Here is a 17,901-nt window from a genome sequence, read left to right as displayed (position 1 = left end):
CCTATAGTGCAGAAAGAGGCCATTCGGCCCATTAAGTCTCGCACCAACTTTCTGACAGATTCATCCAACCCAGGCCCTATCCCCATAGGCCCACGTATTTGCCCTGCTAATCTCCCTAACCTACACATATTGAGACACTAAGTGACAATTTAGCATGGTCAATTCACCTAACCTGCACATCTTTGAACTGTGGGAGCAAACCCATGCAGACATGGGGGCCGGAATTTTATGGAAATCTCCATTGACCTTGGGCGGAATTTTATGATCTCGCCCAAGCGAGGTCGTAAAATCCCGCTATTGGAGAACATGCAAATTCCACTCAGTCACCCAAGGTCGGAATTAAACCCAGGTCCCTGGCGCAGTGAGGCAGCAGTGCTAACCACTGTGTCACCGTGGGTTGGATTGCTTACAGAGAACCAGCATGGACTCATAGCCTCCTTCTCTTCTGTTATGACTATTTATAATACATTTGAGGAGAAACAGGATAGGGAATAAACCATAAATGTTAGGATTCTGAAAGGTGTCGAACAATGAAAGGACATTGGAGCTTGTATCTATGGATTTCTAATGAGAGCAGAACAGATAGATCAGATGATTGAGAAGACGTATGGAATACTTTCCCTTATTAGTCTTTATTAGCCTAGAGTATATGAGCAGGGAGGTTATTAGAACTGTAGAAAATACTAGTTAGACAGCAGGTTGGCTATTGCACACAGTCCTGGACACCGCATTACGGGAAAGATGAGATCACGCTAGAGATGGCACAGAAAAAAGTTACAAGGATGTTGCCAGGAATAGAAAATTTCAGTAATGAGGAAAGATTGGATAGGCTAGGTTTGTTACTTTGGAACAGAGGGAAGATTTAATTGAGATGTATAAAGTTATGAGAGGCCTAGATAGAATGAATAAGGAGGACCTATTTCTGTTAGCAGATCTTTGGCCTTTATAAATCGGAATATCGAGTATAAAAGTTGGAGTGTTATGGTAAGATTATATAAGGCATTGGTGAGGCCAAATTTGGAGTATTGTGTACAGTTTTGGTCACCTAGTTACAGGAAGGATGTAAATAAGGTTGAAAGAGTGCAGAGAATGTTCACAAGGATGTTGCCGGGACTTGAGAAGCTGAGTTACAGAGAGAGATTGAATAGGTTGGGACTTTATTCCCTGGAGCGTAGAAGATTGAGGGGAGATTTGATAGAGGTGTATAAGATTTTGATGGGTATAGATAGAGTGAATGCAAGCAGGCTTTTTCCGCTGAGGCTAGGGGAGAAAAAAACCAGAGGGTATGGGTTAAGGGTGAAAGGAGAAAAGTTTAAAGGGAATATTAGGGGGGGCTTCTTCACGCAGAGAGTGGTGGGAGTGTGGAATGAGCTGCCGGATAAAGTGGTAAATGTGGGGTCACTTTTAACATTTAAGAAAAACTTGGACGGGTTCATGGATGAGAGGGGTGTGGAGGGATATGGTCCAAGTGCAGGTCAGTGGGACTAGGCAAAAAATGGTTCGGCACAGACAAGAAGGGCCAAAAGGCCTGTTTCTGAGCTGTAATTTTCTATGGTTCTATCGGTCAATAACCAGAGAGGGAAGATTTCAAGTGGTTGGTGGAAGGATCAAAGGGGAGGATTTTTTCACCAAAAGAGTGGTGAATATTGTGATGTGATGTACATGTATCTTTAAGGGTGTATATCCTAAATTGCTGTCCATCACTACCCACTATGGGACAGGATGTTCTGTATGGTCCAATGACTCAGTGGACAGAGTATAGCAGCAGTCCTACCGGTTGGACATGTCTACATAGCCTCCCAGTTATCGTTATCTGTATATAGTGTTATCTTCAAATAAAGAACCCCATTATTGTATTATCAATCCTTATCATATGATTGGTATGTTTGTAACAATCAGAAGGACATAAGATGGTGGCCGCATGATTGTTGAAGATTCTACAGAGAAGTATAAATGTTTCAATCCTTTCACATACAGCAATGGCTGATGTGGAAGTGAAACAGGTACTCACTGCGTTGAAGTAAGTGATTCTGCTCCACTGTAGGAATCTTGCAAATTGTACCTTTGTTCTGGAACATGGCACCTCACTCCAGCCAGCAGACATCGGTTTCCACTAAGATCATTCTAAATTGGGAGAACTTGACTAGTCTTTAAGTCTACCTGCTGTGAAGTTTGTGCAGGATTAGACATTAAATAGCTGACTCCAGGGTCAGGGGCCAGCAGAACTCCACATACAGGAATATCCATTGCTTCTGCAGACCATCTCCTCAGGAGGGCAGGGATGGGGACAGAAGGGCCATTAAAATTCAAATTGGGCCAAGCCAGAAATGTCCATCCAGTAATATCTCTCAACGGCTCCTAACATCTTGAAGAAGGCTGTAAAAAGTAGCTTTTCTCTCTTTAGTTTTCTCTTAGGAGCCTGCAGTTAATTTTCGCTGCTTCATGGTGTAGCTTTTCAAAAGCCATTTCGAAGACAGCAACAGCTTAACACCCCTACCATTGCAGTCAAGCAGTAAACTGTGGCCAGTTAAGTTTGGTGACCGGTAAAGGTACTGCAAGTTGCAGAGCCACAGGAAAAGTCCTGAATAGCTGTGAAAACCGTGAACATTTGTTCCTGTTCCAGATGCTCCTAATAATCCTGCAAAAAAGCCAGAGGATGACCACAACACTCCCAATGGATTGAGAAACTTATCAGCCAGGATTGAATAGCAGAGCAGACATGATGGGCTGAATGGCCTAATTCTGCTCCTATATCTTATGGTTTAACGTTTGGCTGGAAGGCAGAGGCCTCCTCTCTAAGTTTACTCTGTTCGGACAGCATGTAGAGTTATGTTTTCTGGACCTAGATAATTCTGTACAGGGTAAAAAAGCCATGAAGATTATCTATTTTATAGGCAAGGACGGCCTCCACAGACTGAACACTTCTGGCCTGTCAGATGATGACCTAAAAATCCAGACAGAATGTGGTCAACACTCAGGAGATCAATTACATGTGAAGCTCAACTTCAGAATACACCGTCTGGAATTTATGTCTTTTAGAATACAAGCAACGGAGACCATTGATCAATTTAGAAGCAGATGCAGACACAGGAGTGACTTTACAACAGCAGAACTAGCCAACAGAATAATTGAGCTTGTGAATAAAAGTGTTCCAAAAATACTTCATGGATTAACCCAAAGGCTGCAGCGTGAAAGCACCATGACAAAGCGGATGCAAATACAAAGCCATACTACTGGGTAGACAGAGTCTGTGGGTCGGCTATGCATAATTTGTCCATCATTGGCACGATAGTCAGCACAGGCAAGGCTAGTAGGTGACTTCACACGTACACCCAGAAATTGCCTAGCGTTCAACAATGTACAAAGGCACGTGGCACAAGAGATTATTGGAAACACTAATGCAGAAAGCAATGGCTGAAACACATGGTTCACTGTCAAGGGAAGCCAGAGTCCAGGCAAGTACCTCATTCCAACTGACCAAGTGTCCCTAGCAAGCACTGTCAAAACCAGATCTGTGAAATAACCAGCAAAGCTGTACGGTCAGATGATGAGGAGGACCAGAGCAACAATAAACCAAGTGAACACACATTTAATATAGTGGACATCAAATAATGTATTGGCCCAGTGGTAGCAACAGGAGCCTTTGATGCCATCCAGATTATGTACGCACTGATGTTGAAACAGCATAAACTAAATGCAAAACTAGAAACTAGTGCAGGTGAGAACATCCATCCACTTTGCACAATGAAATGCATATGTCCACAGAAGCGGAGGTGATGGCTCGACCAACCACTGCCAAACTCACGGTGCACAATGGTTCAAAGATTCCATTCCTGGGATCCATTACACTTGAGCATCACTACAAAAACTCACTCTGGTTACCCCAGATATTTTGTACATAGATACCATGGGTCCAGTGATTACAGGCCTACCTGCATGCAGGGACCTGAATTTGGTCACCATCCATGGTGTCAAGACAATGATGAGGACCACAGGCCATTGGGAGCACTCTTAGAAACCTGTGCTTGCATTGTAAGAAGACTGTCTAACTCTTCAAGGCAGATCCTCCTCAGCTGACAGGCTATGTGGCACTGTCTGAAATGAATCCCATCTCAATTCTGAACTTGTAAACTTCACCTTACTGTGGAATTACTATTCGGCAGACAAGCCATCACTGGTCGATACTCCCAGGAGTGCGTGATGCATTGATCGAGAAACAGGGGAAAATGAATGATGCTCACAACTGGCATTCAGGTAATAAATTACCCAACCTAAACGCCCAACCAATGGCACATGGAACCCAGCAGAAATCCTATCAAGTACGAATGCCAACTGGCATGACTGTGCGACAAAACAGATGCCAAATTAGACCAATACCACAACCAGAAACACTAAATAATCCTATTGCTAATAGAACATGGTCCAAGCTGCAATCCAAACACAGCGTTCCACTGACAACCAGTTATAAAGACCAAGATCACCCCAACTAAATCTGAACAAATAAGTAAACTGTCAATATGATTGAAAGACTTAACAATGGATTACTTTTTATAAGAATCCAGTCGATTTGCTTGAACAATAGAAATAACAAGAAAAAGAAAAAGTATCATAACATCAACAACTTATACAGAACATTAAAGTTAATGAAATGTCCCAAGGCACTTCGCAGGAGCATTATACAACAAAGTATAACACTGAGCCACATCAGGAGAGATTGTCAAATGACCAAAAACCTGGACATCGAGGTCAATTTTAAGAGGTACCTTAAAGAAAGAAAGCAAGGTGGAGAGGTGTAAGAAGGGTATTCTAGAACTTGGACATCTGAAATCATGGCCACCAATTGTGGAACTATTAAAATTGAGGATGAATAGGAAGCCAGAATTAGAAATGAAATGAGAAATGTTAAAACCAGAATTAAATAATGCCTGCAACTAAATCAGAGAATTTCACAGCATTACAACCTTTTGGAGCAATTGTATCATTGGTTCTTTAGTAAAACAATTCTGAGCACAAAGCGATTCCAAAGAACATTTCAGCAGCATTTCTCAAAGAAGAATTGTCTTCTGGATCCTTGCATCAAAGTACGCTGAATTGACTTAACCAAGCTGACTATCCTTTCAGAGATTCCTCTATTGACTGGCAATTGTAGCAAAGCCCCAACCTACATAATCACATCAGGTGTATTTTTAGTTTCTTTAGCGAAGATATTCATTCTTAAAATTTAATTCCACCATTTGAATTTCCACTATCCTCAATTAGTATAGAAATGTTAGAAATAACAGCACAGTACCTACTCTGTAGCAGTTTGATATTACTGAGTGGCTTGCTAGGCCATTTCAGGGGGCAGTTAAGAGTCAACTTCCAATCCATTGCTGTGGATCTGGAGTCGCATGTAGGCCAGACCAGGTAAGGACAGACCCTTAAGGACATTAGTGAACTAGATGGGTGTTAACAACCAGTGGTTTCATAGTCACTGTTACTGAAACTGAATTTTATTCCAGATTTATTTAATTGAATATAAACTCGGCTAGCTGCAGTAGTGGGATTTGAATCCAGTCTCTGGATTACTAGTCCAGTAATGTTACTACCATGCTCCAGTACTACTTAACTTTGAGCAATAGAGTCATAGAGGTTTACAGCAAGGAACAGGCCCTTTGGCCTAACTTGTCCATGCTGCCCTTTTTTTAACCCCCTAAACTAGTGCCAATTGCCTGCATTTGGCCCATATCCCTCTATACCCACCTTACCCATGTAACTGTTAAAATGTTTTTTAAAAGACAAAATTGTACCCACCTCAACTACTACCTCTGGCAGCATGTTCCAGCCGCTCACCACCCTCTGTGTGAAAAAACTGCCCCTCTGGATCCTTTTGTATCTTTCCTCTCTCATCTTAAACCTATGCCCTCTAGTTTTAGACTCCCCTGCCTTTGGGAAAAGATATTGACCTATCTATGCTGATCTATGCCCCTCAGTATTTTACAGACCTCTATAAGATCACCCCTAAGCCTCCTACGTTCCAGAGGAAAAAGTCCCAGTCTGTCCAACCTCTCCTTATAACTCAAAACATCAAGTCCCGATAGCATCCTAGTAAATCTTTTCTGCACTCTTTCCAGTTTAATAATATCCTTTCTACAATAGGGTGACCATAACTGTGCATAGTATTCCAAGTGTGGCCTTACTAATGTCTTGTACAACTTCAGCAAGACGTCCCAAATCCTGTATTTAATGTTCTGACCAATGAAATCAAGCATGCCGAATGCCTTCTTCACCACTCTGTCCACCTGTGACTTCACTTTCAAGGTGCTATGAATCTGTACTCCTAGATCTCTTTGTTCTATAACTCTTCCCAACGCCCTACCATAAACTGAGTAAGTCCTGCCCTGGTTTAATCTACTGAAATGCATCACCTCGCATTTATCTAACATCTGCCATTCGTCAGCCCACTGGCCCAATTGATCAAGATTCCGCTGCAAACCTCGATAACCTTCTTCACTGTCCAATATGCCACCAGTCTTGGTGTCATCTGCAAACTTACTAACCATGCCTACTAAATTCTCATCCAAATCCATAATATAAATGGACCCCTGCACCAATCCCTGAGGCACACCGCTGGTCACAGGTCTTCAGTTTGAAAAACAACCCTCTACAACCACCCTGTGTCTTCTGTCATCAAGCCAATTTTGTATCCATTTGGCTACCTCACCCTGGATCTTGTGAGATTTAACCTTATGTAACAACTTACCATGTGGTACCTTGTCAAAGGCCTTGCTAAAGTCCATGTAGACAACATCAACTGCACTGCCCTCATCGCCCTTCTTGGTTACCCCTTCAAAAAACTCAACCAAATGTGTGAGACATGATTTTCCATGCACAAAACCATGCTGACTGTCCCTAATCAGTTCTTGCGTCTCTAAATGCCTGTAGATCCTGTCTCACAAAATACCTTTTAACAACTTACCCACCACAGATGTGAGACTATATTGTCATTTCTTCCTTGTTGCTGGGTCAAAAATCTGGAACTCCCTCCTCTTGAGGGCACCTATAGGACTTTGGCTGCAGTGGTTCAAAAAGGTGGCTCAGCATCACCTCCTTGAGGGTAATTAGGGATGTGCTTCAAAGGCCAGTCAGCATTCATGGAAAATATTTTAAAAGCTAGCCGTTGTGATCTGCACACCCAGTAACCAGAGGGTTGAAATATCAATGTTTCCATCTGTGCTTTCAGGTTCTTCAACGGCTTCTGGACCATTGTAGAAGGAACCAAGAAAAGATTCTGCTCTTCTCCCTCTCTACTAAGGTGGGTAAATACACTCAAATTTGGTTTTCTGGTGAACTGAACCAGACCATTTTTCTGTAAGTGTACAGAAAAACCTTGAGACATACTGGTTGGAATTCGGGTGTCCCCTCGAGGGAAGCAGAATACTGTGGATGCTGGAAATCGGAAATAAAAACTGGTCATGCTAAAAAATACTCAGCAGGCGAAGTGACATCTGTGGAGTGAGAAATAGAGTTAATGGCCAGAACTTTTCAGCCATTCACACTGGCGGGATCTTCTGGTCCCGCCGACGGTGCACCCCCACTGCGGGTTTCCCAGCGGCGAGGGTTTCATTCAAAGATAAACCCCGTTGACAATGTAAGATCAGAAAATCCTGCTGGCAGCCAATGGTGGGCCACCTCAGTTGCACGGTAAATCCCGCCCCATGTGTCAGGTCAGTGACCTTTTCACCAACATCAGAATATTCTGTTGCAGTGTCATCGTCCTGAAATGTTAACTCTATTTCTCACTCCACAGATGTCACTTCGCCTGCTGAGTATTTTTTAGCATGACCAGTTTTCATTTCCGATTTCCAGCATCCACAGTATTCTGCTTCCCTCCAGGGGACACCCGAATTCCAACCAGTATGTCTCAAGGTTTTTCTGTACACTTACAGAAAAATGGTCTGATTCAGTTCACCAGAAAACCAAAATGGCATCCACAAAATGCACTATACCTCTGGTACAAAGCCCACCAGATGCCATTTTCATAAAGGGGTTAAAGCACACATGCTTCCACAACAGCATGTCTGGTACAACCTTCTTTTCCTGCAATAGAAGCTGAGACATCAACTGTCAGACATTGCATCATGGTGGGGTCCAAAAGTGTTTAGAAGTGTTCAGTGTCAAGGAGCATGAAGGAGTCCAGCATCAACTTAACATTGGGCTTTTCCCAGAACTTGGAGGCTGACCCAGAATTGAATTGTTGGCCACCAATCAACTGACTATGCATCTTCATTATCTTCTTAATCTTCCTCCACTGCCTGGCCAGGTTACAGAGGATATATTCCCACAAAACATAGGCAAGGAAAGCCAAAGCCCTCTCAATGATGAAAGGAATAGAGAGTAAGATAAAATCAAAAAGGGGTGCATATGATAGATGTCAGTTGATAATGGAAGTGAGAACCAAGCTGAACATAGAAAGCTCAAAGCAAAGGAAATAAAAGAGGCAAAGAAAGAGTATGAGAAGAGACTGGCAGCTAACATAAAAGGGAATCCAAAGGTCTTCCATATGCATATAAATAGTAAAAGGGGAAAGGTGGGGCTGATTGAGGACCATAAAAGGAATCTACACATGGAGGCAGAGGGCATGGCTGAGGTGCTAAATATTTACATTATGTCTGCCTTTACCAAGGAGAAAGATGCTGCAATAATGAAAGAGGAGGTAGTTGAGACACTGGATGATTAAAAAATTGACAAAGAAAAGGTATTAGAAAAGCTAGCTGTACGAAAAGTTGATAAGTCATCAAGACTGGTTGGAATGCATCCAAGGATACTGAGGAAAGTAAAGGAGAAAATTGCAGATGCACTGGCCATAATCTTCCAATCCTCCTTAGATCCAGGGGTGATGTCAGAGGACTGGAGAGTTGCAAATGTTACACTCCAGTTCAAAAAAAGGTGTAAGGAAGATCCCAACAACTTTAGACCAGTCAGTTTAACCTCACTGGTGGCAAAACTTTTAGAAAAAATAATCTGGGACAAAATTAACAAACGCTTGTCCCAGTGTTGATTAATTAAATTAATTACAGTAAGATCTTTATTCTCCGCAGGGAATGGGTGTTGGTGGTTAATCAAAAATGCTCATATATGCATGTTCCATTTACCAATGGAATACAGCATGAACTAATATCAAAGACTCAGGAAGTAAGAAGAGTATTCTTTTTACTTTAATCTTCAACAGTATATTAAAAAATAAATTATATATTTTACAGGTTTGTATTCCAGATAGTTAATTGCTTCCACTTGGTAAAATGACAATTCATATTAGAGGAACATAAGGTGGAATTTTACCACCTCTCCTGCCAGCTGGATTTTCCAGTCTGGCCAAAGTCGATGGACTTCTGAACAGCTTGCTGCATTTTCTGGCTCGGCTCCACCGCGAGGGGGCCATAAAATTGCGCCCATAGAAATTCTGGTTAGCAGAGAATCCCAGTTGATAGAGTGCCGGATAATACAACGTTTATGTCCACTGTAATCTGTTAACGGCAAATCATGTTTAACTAACTTGATTGAGTTTTTTGATGAGGTAACAGAAGGGTTTGATGAGGATAACATGGTTAATGTGGTGTGCATAGACTTCCAAAAGACTTTTGATAAACTGCCACATACTAGGCTTGTCAGCAAAATTGTAGCGCATGGAATATAAGGGACAATGCCACTTTGGATGCGAAGTTGGCTGAGTGATAGGAAACAAAGCACAGTGATGAATGATTAGACTGGAGGAAGGTATACAGTGGGGTTCTCCATGGGTCAGTATTAGGACTGCTTTCTTTTGATATATATGATATGTCCTAGACTTGGTTATCGCACAACTTCAAAATTTGCAGATTGCATAAAACTTGGAAGTATTGTGAACTTTGAGGTGGATAGTAATAGACTCCAAAAGTACATAGACAGACTTATGGAATAGGCTGATGAAATGTAATGCTGAGAAGTGTGAAGTGATACTTTTTGGTAGGAAGAAGGAGAAGAGCCATTATAAAATAAAATTCTAAAGGGAATGCAGGAACAGACAGACCTGTGGGTATATTTGCATTGATTGTTGAAGGTATCACGGCAAGTTAAGAAAGCAGCTAGAAAGGTGATCCTAGGCTTTATAAATAGGGTATGTGAGGGTAAAATCTGAATGTTTGTTATGCGTGCTGATTAATACAGATTGTTGGTAGGTGAGTGAAGGGGGTATGGTGAATTTAGCAGTGGCTGAGGTTTGTGGTACAGTTGGTAGGATTATTTGAAGATGCTCTCACTATCCTTGACCACTCATGTGAAATCATTGAACTTATTGCAACATGGCATATAGATCCTAACACATAGGGCTAATACTTGACATTTAACTTCAATGCTGTCTTTTCCTGATGCCTTCTCATTGTGTTTCTGAAAGGCTTCCTGTCCACCCCACCCCTGTAGATACAATACATCGCTCCTCCTTTCCAGCTCCTCCACTAAGATTTCCATCGGGATGATGGAAAATCCTGGTACTCATGCTCTTTCTCACAGTCAGCCATTATAGTTTGTTGCACACAACTCTATTCCAACTGATGTCAGCAGCTCACGCAATCTCACTGCTCATTCCTTTTATGATGTGCAAGTTAACTCTTAAGTAGTACGAGCAAATAGTGACATTGGGAATCATGCTAATGTGTACAGCTAGTGAATAGCATAGTTAATGCTTACACAGAGCAATCATGATAATGAGCAAGAAACATGAAGATGGCATGCAGCTGCATTGTATTGAATGGGTGAGAGGGTACTGCACATAATAATCGCAGTCCTCGTTTCCAGGGGTTATTCATTTTGCCCCACCATCCGCCTTACTTTTTTGTATAGAATCCACTGTATATTTTGCCAGATGTGACATTGTTACCAAAGATCTGTAACCTTAAAAGAAAGCTTTTTGAAAATAATTACTATCTTAATGACATGCGTAAGGCAAATTTGGCTGTCGAAAGTGTTGTCAGGCCTTGTGATTTAAGAAAATGGCTGCTGCTCAACTTAGTCTTAGAAAATATAGGCAATGAATTGCCAGCTAGAATTTGATTTCCCCAAATTTCCTATCCCTTGTTTCAGTCCCTAAGAGCACTATTTCATGTAACCTGGAGTTGCACTGTGCAGCAGAATAATTTAGAGTCGAATATGAAATTTATTCGGTCCCATTAGGATCAATGAAATAATTTGATGACTGGATGAAAGAAACAAATATCATTGATTTACTCTGGGAAATATTAGTGTGAAATTAGTTCTCTTCTTTGGTGTTACTGTGGGGGTGGGGAAAAGTGTTCCAGCGCAAAGTACAGGCATTATCTCTACAATAAAACTCTATTCAGCAAAATAATGCGGTTTCCACTTCACTTGTACTTGTCGATGAATTCTTGCCTGAAAATCCATAAAGTGTAAATGCAAGTTGCTCCCAAATTCAGTTATTCAAAATTGCCTTTTCTTTCCAGTGATGTGAGAGCATAATTTTGTTTAGAGTAGTTATATTTGAGGAACAGACTATTTTAAAATTAGAGGATTACTGGCACGAGCCAGTGTTGATGAGGGAGAGCCATTGAGGGGAAGAAATGAAAATTATCCATATTCACTGGCTGTTTGCTTTTATTCACATCGAGTTATTTTAGGCATATGGCCAACCAATCATCTCTTTGAATCATTTTTTTAAAGAAATCTCAGTTACTCTTTTCAAAAATGATGTTTTTAAAATGATATTTTATACTTATGAGTATTTATTTCAGCATTTTCAGATATTATGTTGACAGACAGACTTCTGGTACCTATATTTTTATTACATTTCGTAGCTTAGAAGCATTCAGTCTGCAGGTTAAAATTCTATCTAATGATGGAGTTTTACTTGAATCTAATGCACGGAACCTACAGCCTAGAAACAAACCATTTGGCCCAATTGGTCTAATCTAGGGATTGTCCTTCACAAAACTTCACCTCCATCACGCCCATTCTAATTACCTTATTCCAGCCTGATCTTGTATTCCTCTGTTTCCTTCCCTCTCATGTATGTATCATCAAATTGCCTCTTAATGCATCAAAGGTATCCACATTCTCACCACTCTTTCTGTAAATAAATTTCTCTTAAGTTCTTATATTTGATTACAACTTGCATTTATGCCCCCTTGTGCTGAACTCACCCACAAGTGGAAACAGTTTCTCCACATCCACACTATCAAACCCCTTCCCTGTCATTAATTCTCAGCCTTTGTATCTCCAGTTACAACTTGACAACTGGCCCTTGCAAAGTGATCCTGCTTTGAAAGGAAACATACTCCCCATTGACCGTTTTCCAAATCAGTCTATACCCCAAAGTGGATTAAGTAAAATGCAAGCTTTGCAAAATAATTTGCTTGGTTGTGGCAAGCCTTAAAAGCTTTCATTCATCATAAGGATTTCAGCTCCGGAAAGTTTTGTGCTTATTCTTTTAATTTTGTGATTACAATTTTTATTTTCACATTCACTGCATTCTCTGTGACTCGATTCCTTCCATCAAAAGCTACCCATTTTGGCTATTCACATTGCAGGTATCAAATGGTTTTGCAACAAAATAAGCAGGAACAGTTTGTACCCTCCCTGGTGTGTGATGTCCTATTTTTAATCCAGGGATGTCTGATGATGCTTTACAAATGCTTCAATCAAGAAGGAAAGATAAACTTTATAACATGCCTGAATCAGTTATTTTCTAGTTTGTGTGATTTACATATGCAACATTTTCAGGAGCTAGTGACATTATTACATATGTTTTTTTCTACTGAATAATGTTTTCAAGCATAAAGCAGACGTATCAATGTGATTTAATTTATTATTTAAACCTCCACCCACACCTGAACATGAGGGAGAGATTGTTACGGTCATCAAAATGTATGGAAAAAGGGTCATCCAAACAATTAAACCTTATCCCTTAAGTACATAACTCACCAATCGTGGTACCCAATTATGTTTTGAATAATTCTCATATTGTGCTTCTCTCTTGCATACTAGATTATTGCACACTTTTTTTCACTCTTCCTAATATATCATTCCTTATTTGGCAACTTTTAACAAAACAGTTGATATCATTGGAAAGCAAGAAAACTTGCTTCAACTTGCAGAGTTTTACAGAATGAGGGTTAATCTACCCTTTGAGTATAGATGGTTTCCTCTAATATCTGCTCTAAATTTTACTCTGCTGAAGTAGCACAAGATGAGTCACCTGCTGACACTTGTCCTTGTTTGCTTTTCTAACGGACCTAGGGAGGAAATAGCTCAAGTTTTTAGCAAGAGCAAGATTCACAAAAAAAATCTGCCACTCTGAACAAGTGAGTTAAGCCACTTACTTTCCAAAGTGCAGCAAAAAGCAGGAGAATGGATGTCTAATGGCAATTGCATTTTACAACATGAAAGAACCCTTTGAAAAGACCAACTTAATTCATTATGGGGGGAAAATAGAAAAATTTTACCCCATCTCAACTAAGAACCACATTGTTGCGCTTTCAATCCAAAATGTTTGAAATCAAGAATCTAATTCTGTTCTGTGTTTAAAGTAAGGCATTGGACAGAAGCTTTACACTCTAAACAGGAAGTGGACAATGCAGAATTGACTGTGCTTGCTCCATATTTGTGTAAAATGTCTGTATTCCATCAGCTTCTGGATGTGCTGGAGAGATACTGTATGGCAACTGGATTGGATTACCGACGACTTGATGGGAAAACCAAGACGGAAGAGAGGGTCAAAATAGTGAAGGAATTCAACAGTACACGAGACATCAACATTTGCTTGGTGTCCACAATGTAAGATGTGTAGAATTTGTAGTTTGTGCATTTTTTTTGTTAATTTTTCTTTAAAATGTAAATTACTGTATAAACAAAAGATCACTACTGTAATAATTTGTTTATCTATATATCTGTTTTTGTTTCATCACAGGGCTGGTGGCTTAGGACTAAATTTTGTTGGAGCTAATATTGTTGTGATGTTTGACCCAACGTGGAATCCAGCTAATGATCTGCAAGCTATTGATAGGTACATGATCAAATTATTTGTTCCATTGTTGGGATCTCCTATGTTTTCCTGAGAGCCATTCTTCTCTCAGACATCGTAAAGCTTGCTTTCTGCCAGCTACTATTGGTCACGTAACTATGGTCACAATGACAACTGCTCACCTAGCCTCCCCTCCAGTTAGGACAAGCAGATTTATTTCCATTAGTAGCAACAACCAACCATGGGGTCTTGGTGAAATTATAATGAAAAGTAATGATCTTAAAAGTCCGCGAATGAGATTATTTTAGGCCAGTGATTTTTAAATTTGATTCTGTGTGAGGACCCACCTATCCACTAAACCAGTCGCCACCCACCCTCCTTAAATATTGACACTTTCACACAAACCCAATTTTCACATTTAAAAGACAGCATGAGCTATACAAAGAAAAACAGTGCCATTGGTGCATGAAATGTGTTTTATTGATATACATAAATAATGTGTTAGCAATTCAACTAATGCTCAGAAATTCCAAAATCCCATGATCTCAGTCTCCCTAGGATCCCCTTTTGCACCTCCGAGGGCAGGGGGATAGCAGATCGGAAACAAATTTCATAGGGAGCAGTTTTAATCCACCATGCCCTGCGGAATTGTGCAGCTGCTTAGTTCAAATTACCTCAGAAAACTTGCCACTCAATTGCTGCCCACTGCAACCTTAATTGGGTCCTTTAGGAGACCAAGGCGTCTGCTTCAGGCAGGAACCTCATTAATACATGAAAAATCAGGACCCTATTAACCAGCAACTAAGCAGCCTCAATGAAATCTGGTCTGTCGGAAGAAGAGGCCCCTTCTAACACGAGACCTTGCTGAAACGCCCTGCACTATTTGACAGAGTGGCAGCAGGCAGCCGCCAAGTTGCCCAATTTTCACCACCCAGAGGTCAGACTGCTTCCTTTTTCTGCCCGATTCAGGTGGGTAGCAGCATATGCGAATAACACCCTGATTTTTGTATTCTCATTCAGTTTTCCACCAGGTATATTTTTAAAATCGGGTCATTTTCACAACTTGCAAATTCAATGTGCCTCTGACTTTGATCAGTTGAATACCGAGAATAATATTTGTGTTGGTAATATTTATCGATGTAAAGATATGTTAAGCTTATTTACTGAGGCGGTAACTTGTATCTCTTTATCTCTGACTGGTTACGAGTGGCGAAAACATGCTTCTCTTCTGACTTCAACAAATCAATTTTTTCCCCATCTCTGTAGAGTATATCGCATTGGTCAATGCAGAGATGTTAAAGTGTTCCGACTAATTTCATTGGGTACGATTGAGGAAATCATGTATCTGCGCCAGCTTTATAAACAGGTGAGCGATTAATAGGTGCTCAGTATTTCTCAACCGTTCATCTGCTTCTTAATAATTCACTCTTTTGGAGACATTTCTGGGCAGGCCTGTTTAAATTGATGATTCAGGTGGGTGCTTTTCCCTCAGAAGTTTTAAGCACATAAAAATGTACGAAACTGATCCCTGATAATCCTGTACAAGTAAATCCTTATTGTTGGATTTATTGGGTTAGTAAAAATTTTTCAATGTTTTAATATTTTTAGCAATACCATATACCGAACCCTATGATTTTTTTCCCCCCCTCACAACAGCTTTGTTATTATAAATAGCTTTTCTTTTTCCAAAATTGATTGACAATAAAATGAACTTTAATGTGCTACGAATTATATTGTGCAGTTAATGTTATTGCTTCTGATAATTTGTGAAAGGGAAATAGCACAATGACGATGCTGCCCTTGCAGCACTGCTCCTAATGACAAGCCTCTATTCAGTCATCTCTAACAAGCAAGATGGCACTGTTGCTTTTGAAGACTCCAGAATCCATGTAGAGATGAACTGCTCCCAGCCAGAGAGCCGTCAACGTTTTTGGCTATCAACAGTTTGAAAGACTTGGGAACTATATCCTGGCTGAGCCTCCCCCTTTCTTTTTAAAATCCTCATGCCCCACAACCTTCCCAAATATCTGCATTTCTCTACTTATAGACCCTTGAGCATGTCTGATTTTAATCACCCACATTGGTGTCTATGCCTTCAGCTGCCAAGACACTATGCTTTGGAATATCCTTCCTAAAACTCTCTGCCTCTCTACCTTCCTTCCCTCCTTTAAGATGCTCCTTAAGATCTACCTCTTTGACCAAGTTTTCGGTCATCTGGTCTAATAACTCCTTGGGCGCAATCTTACGGCCTCGTTCGGGCGAGACCGAAAATTCCCGTTGTTGGATCCTTGCCTGCTCCAATTCCATAGCGGGCAAAATGGTAGATTCCAGCGTTTATGTGGTTCAGTGTCGTAAGTTGTTTCATAATTTCCCTGTGAAGCATATTAAAAGCTCTATGTAATGTATAAATATAACTTATTGTTGTAGGGTTAAATCAGCCAAGGCCCCTCTTTTCTATCTAGGAATTCCTGCCAGGACTGGATAGACATCTGTGAGTGGGGAGGTCAGGGTGATGACAGGGCCAGGGAGAGAAAACATGGGGCTTGGTGCTTCTCCTGTTTCCGAGCCCCTTATTCTCCCCACCTTATAACCCTCCTTGATCATGCATGTTATTCTTTTTTCCTAACAAGATTCATCAATCATTTCACCAAACAATCACAGAAAGGTCCTAATAAAATGATAACTCCCACTATTCACGTCTGGTTACAAATATTGTCATATATATGCAACATGGGTCATTAATATTCAGAGCAGAAATGATATAATGCAGTGTTAGTTTGTGTGCACCCTATATAGGTAATTCCACTGAATATTAACCAAACCAGAGTATAAATTCTATTTTCACAGCATTTTTCAATATTGTTAATTTGATAGGAAAATATCCCATTAGTTATTTATAACACTGTGTGGATGATAGTGTAACATTGAGTTTGATGATTGCCTCATTAAGATGTTCTGCACATTGTACCATATATCCACAGTGACAGTAAATTCATAGTTGGGGGAAAGATTCAATACCTGCAGCCCAGACTGCAAGAAAAGCTTTCAGGTTTTATTTTATATTTTGATCACCTGTTCTGTATAGGAAAGAAAGACCATCTTCATGCTATTGCCCGCACTGTTCCACTGTTGGAGAGTTGTAGAATGGAAGAAGGAGGGAAGGAAGGAGGTGAGAAAAGGAGAGGGATAGTTCCGTTCACTTGCTGCTGCCGAAGCTCCCTCCTCCCTCACCAGACACACTGACATAGCACTCACTCACCTAACTCAACATAACTCAGCAACACTAGAAGTGAAGTTTTTGTTCCCTGGGCGTGACTTATGCAGCAGACAGCTCCCACAGGCCTGTTCGGCCTTGTTACCAGTGGAGACCCCCTCCTGTTCCTTCATTTTCTGGTTTTTTTCCTTGGCTTTCCAGATGATGTTGTCACAAATCATTCAGTGCCGCTGAAGGACTCCTGCAAGGTGACTAGTGGGAACGGCCAGAATATATGCTCCAGCTCCTTCCAATCAAGATTCAGTCTCTCTTGCCTTTGCTGTTCCTCCAGTCATAGAGTCTGTCAACAGCAAGAACTGGACAACAGTGAGAACTCCATTTAGACCCAATTTACTCAGCCTCTTATTAAAGAACATTTCCTCATCTCAGGGAGCAATCTAGTGAACCTTTGCTGTACTGCCTCCTTGTTTAAGGAACAGGCTTCCTTAAATAAGGAGACCAAAATTTCTCAAAATTTCCTAGGTGTGGTCTCACCAAAGCCCCGTAAATTGGAGAAAGACTTATTTATTTGTGTACTTCAATCCCCTTGCAATAAAGATCATGTTATTTGCCTTTCTAATTGCTTGCTCTTCCAGCATGCTAACAATTTGTGTTCCTTGTACAAGTATTCCAAAGTGAGGTGAGAATGACAGCCCTT

At 40.7% G+C, this 17,901-nt stretch overlaps 1 protein-coding gene across 5 annotated transcripts in view; it reads left to right on the top strand.

Moving 5' to 3' along the window:
* ercc6l2 (excision repair cross-complementation group 6-like 2) overlaps nt 1–17,901 on the top strand; it is a 91,698-nt gene that overhangs the window by 43,961 nt on the left and 29,836 nt on the right. For all 5 annotated transcript variants that reach the window (XM_078214407.1, XM_078214404.1, XM_078214408.1 and 2 more), the window contains exons 11-14: nt 7,223–7,294; nt 13,658–13,803; nt 13,937–14,032; nt 15,257–15,356. In XM_078214407.1, coding sequence (XP_078070533.1) covers nt 7,223–7,294; nt 13,658–13,803; nt 13,937–14,032; nt 15,257–15,356 — 414 coding nt within the window. The remainder of the gene's footprint in view (nt 1–7,222; nt 7,295–13,657; nt 13,804–13,936; nt 14,033–15,256; nt 15,357–17,901) is intronic.

The sequence above is a fragment of the Mustelus asterias genome, chromosome 6 (genome assembly GCF_964213995.1).
Source record: "Mustelus asterias chromosome 6, sMusAst1.hap1.1, whole genome shotgun sequence".
Lineage (NCBI taxonomy): Eukaryota > Metazoa > Chordata > Chondrichthyes > Carcharhiniformes > Triakidae > Mustelus > Mustelus asterias.
This window is presented reverse-complemented; position numbering and strand designations above follow the sequence as displayed.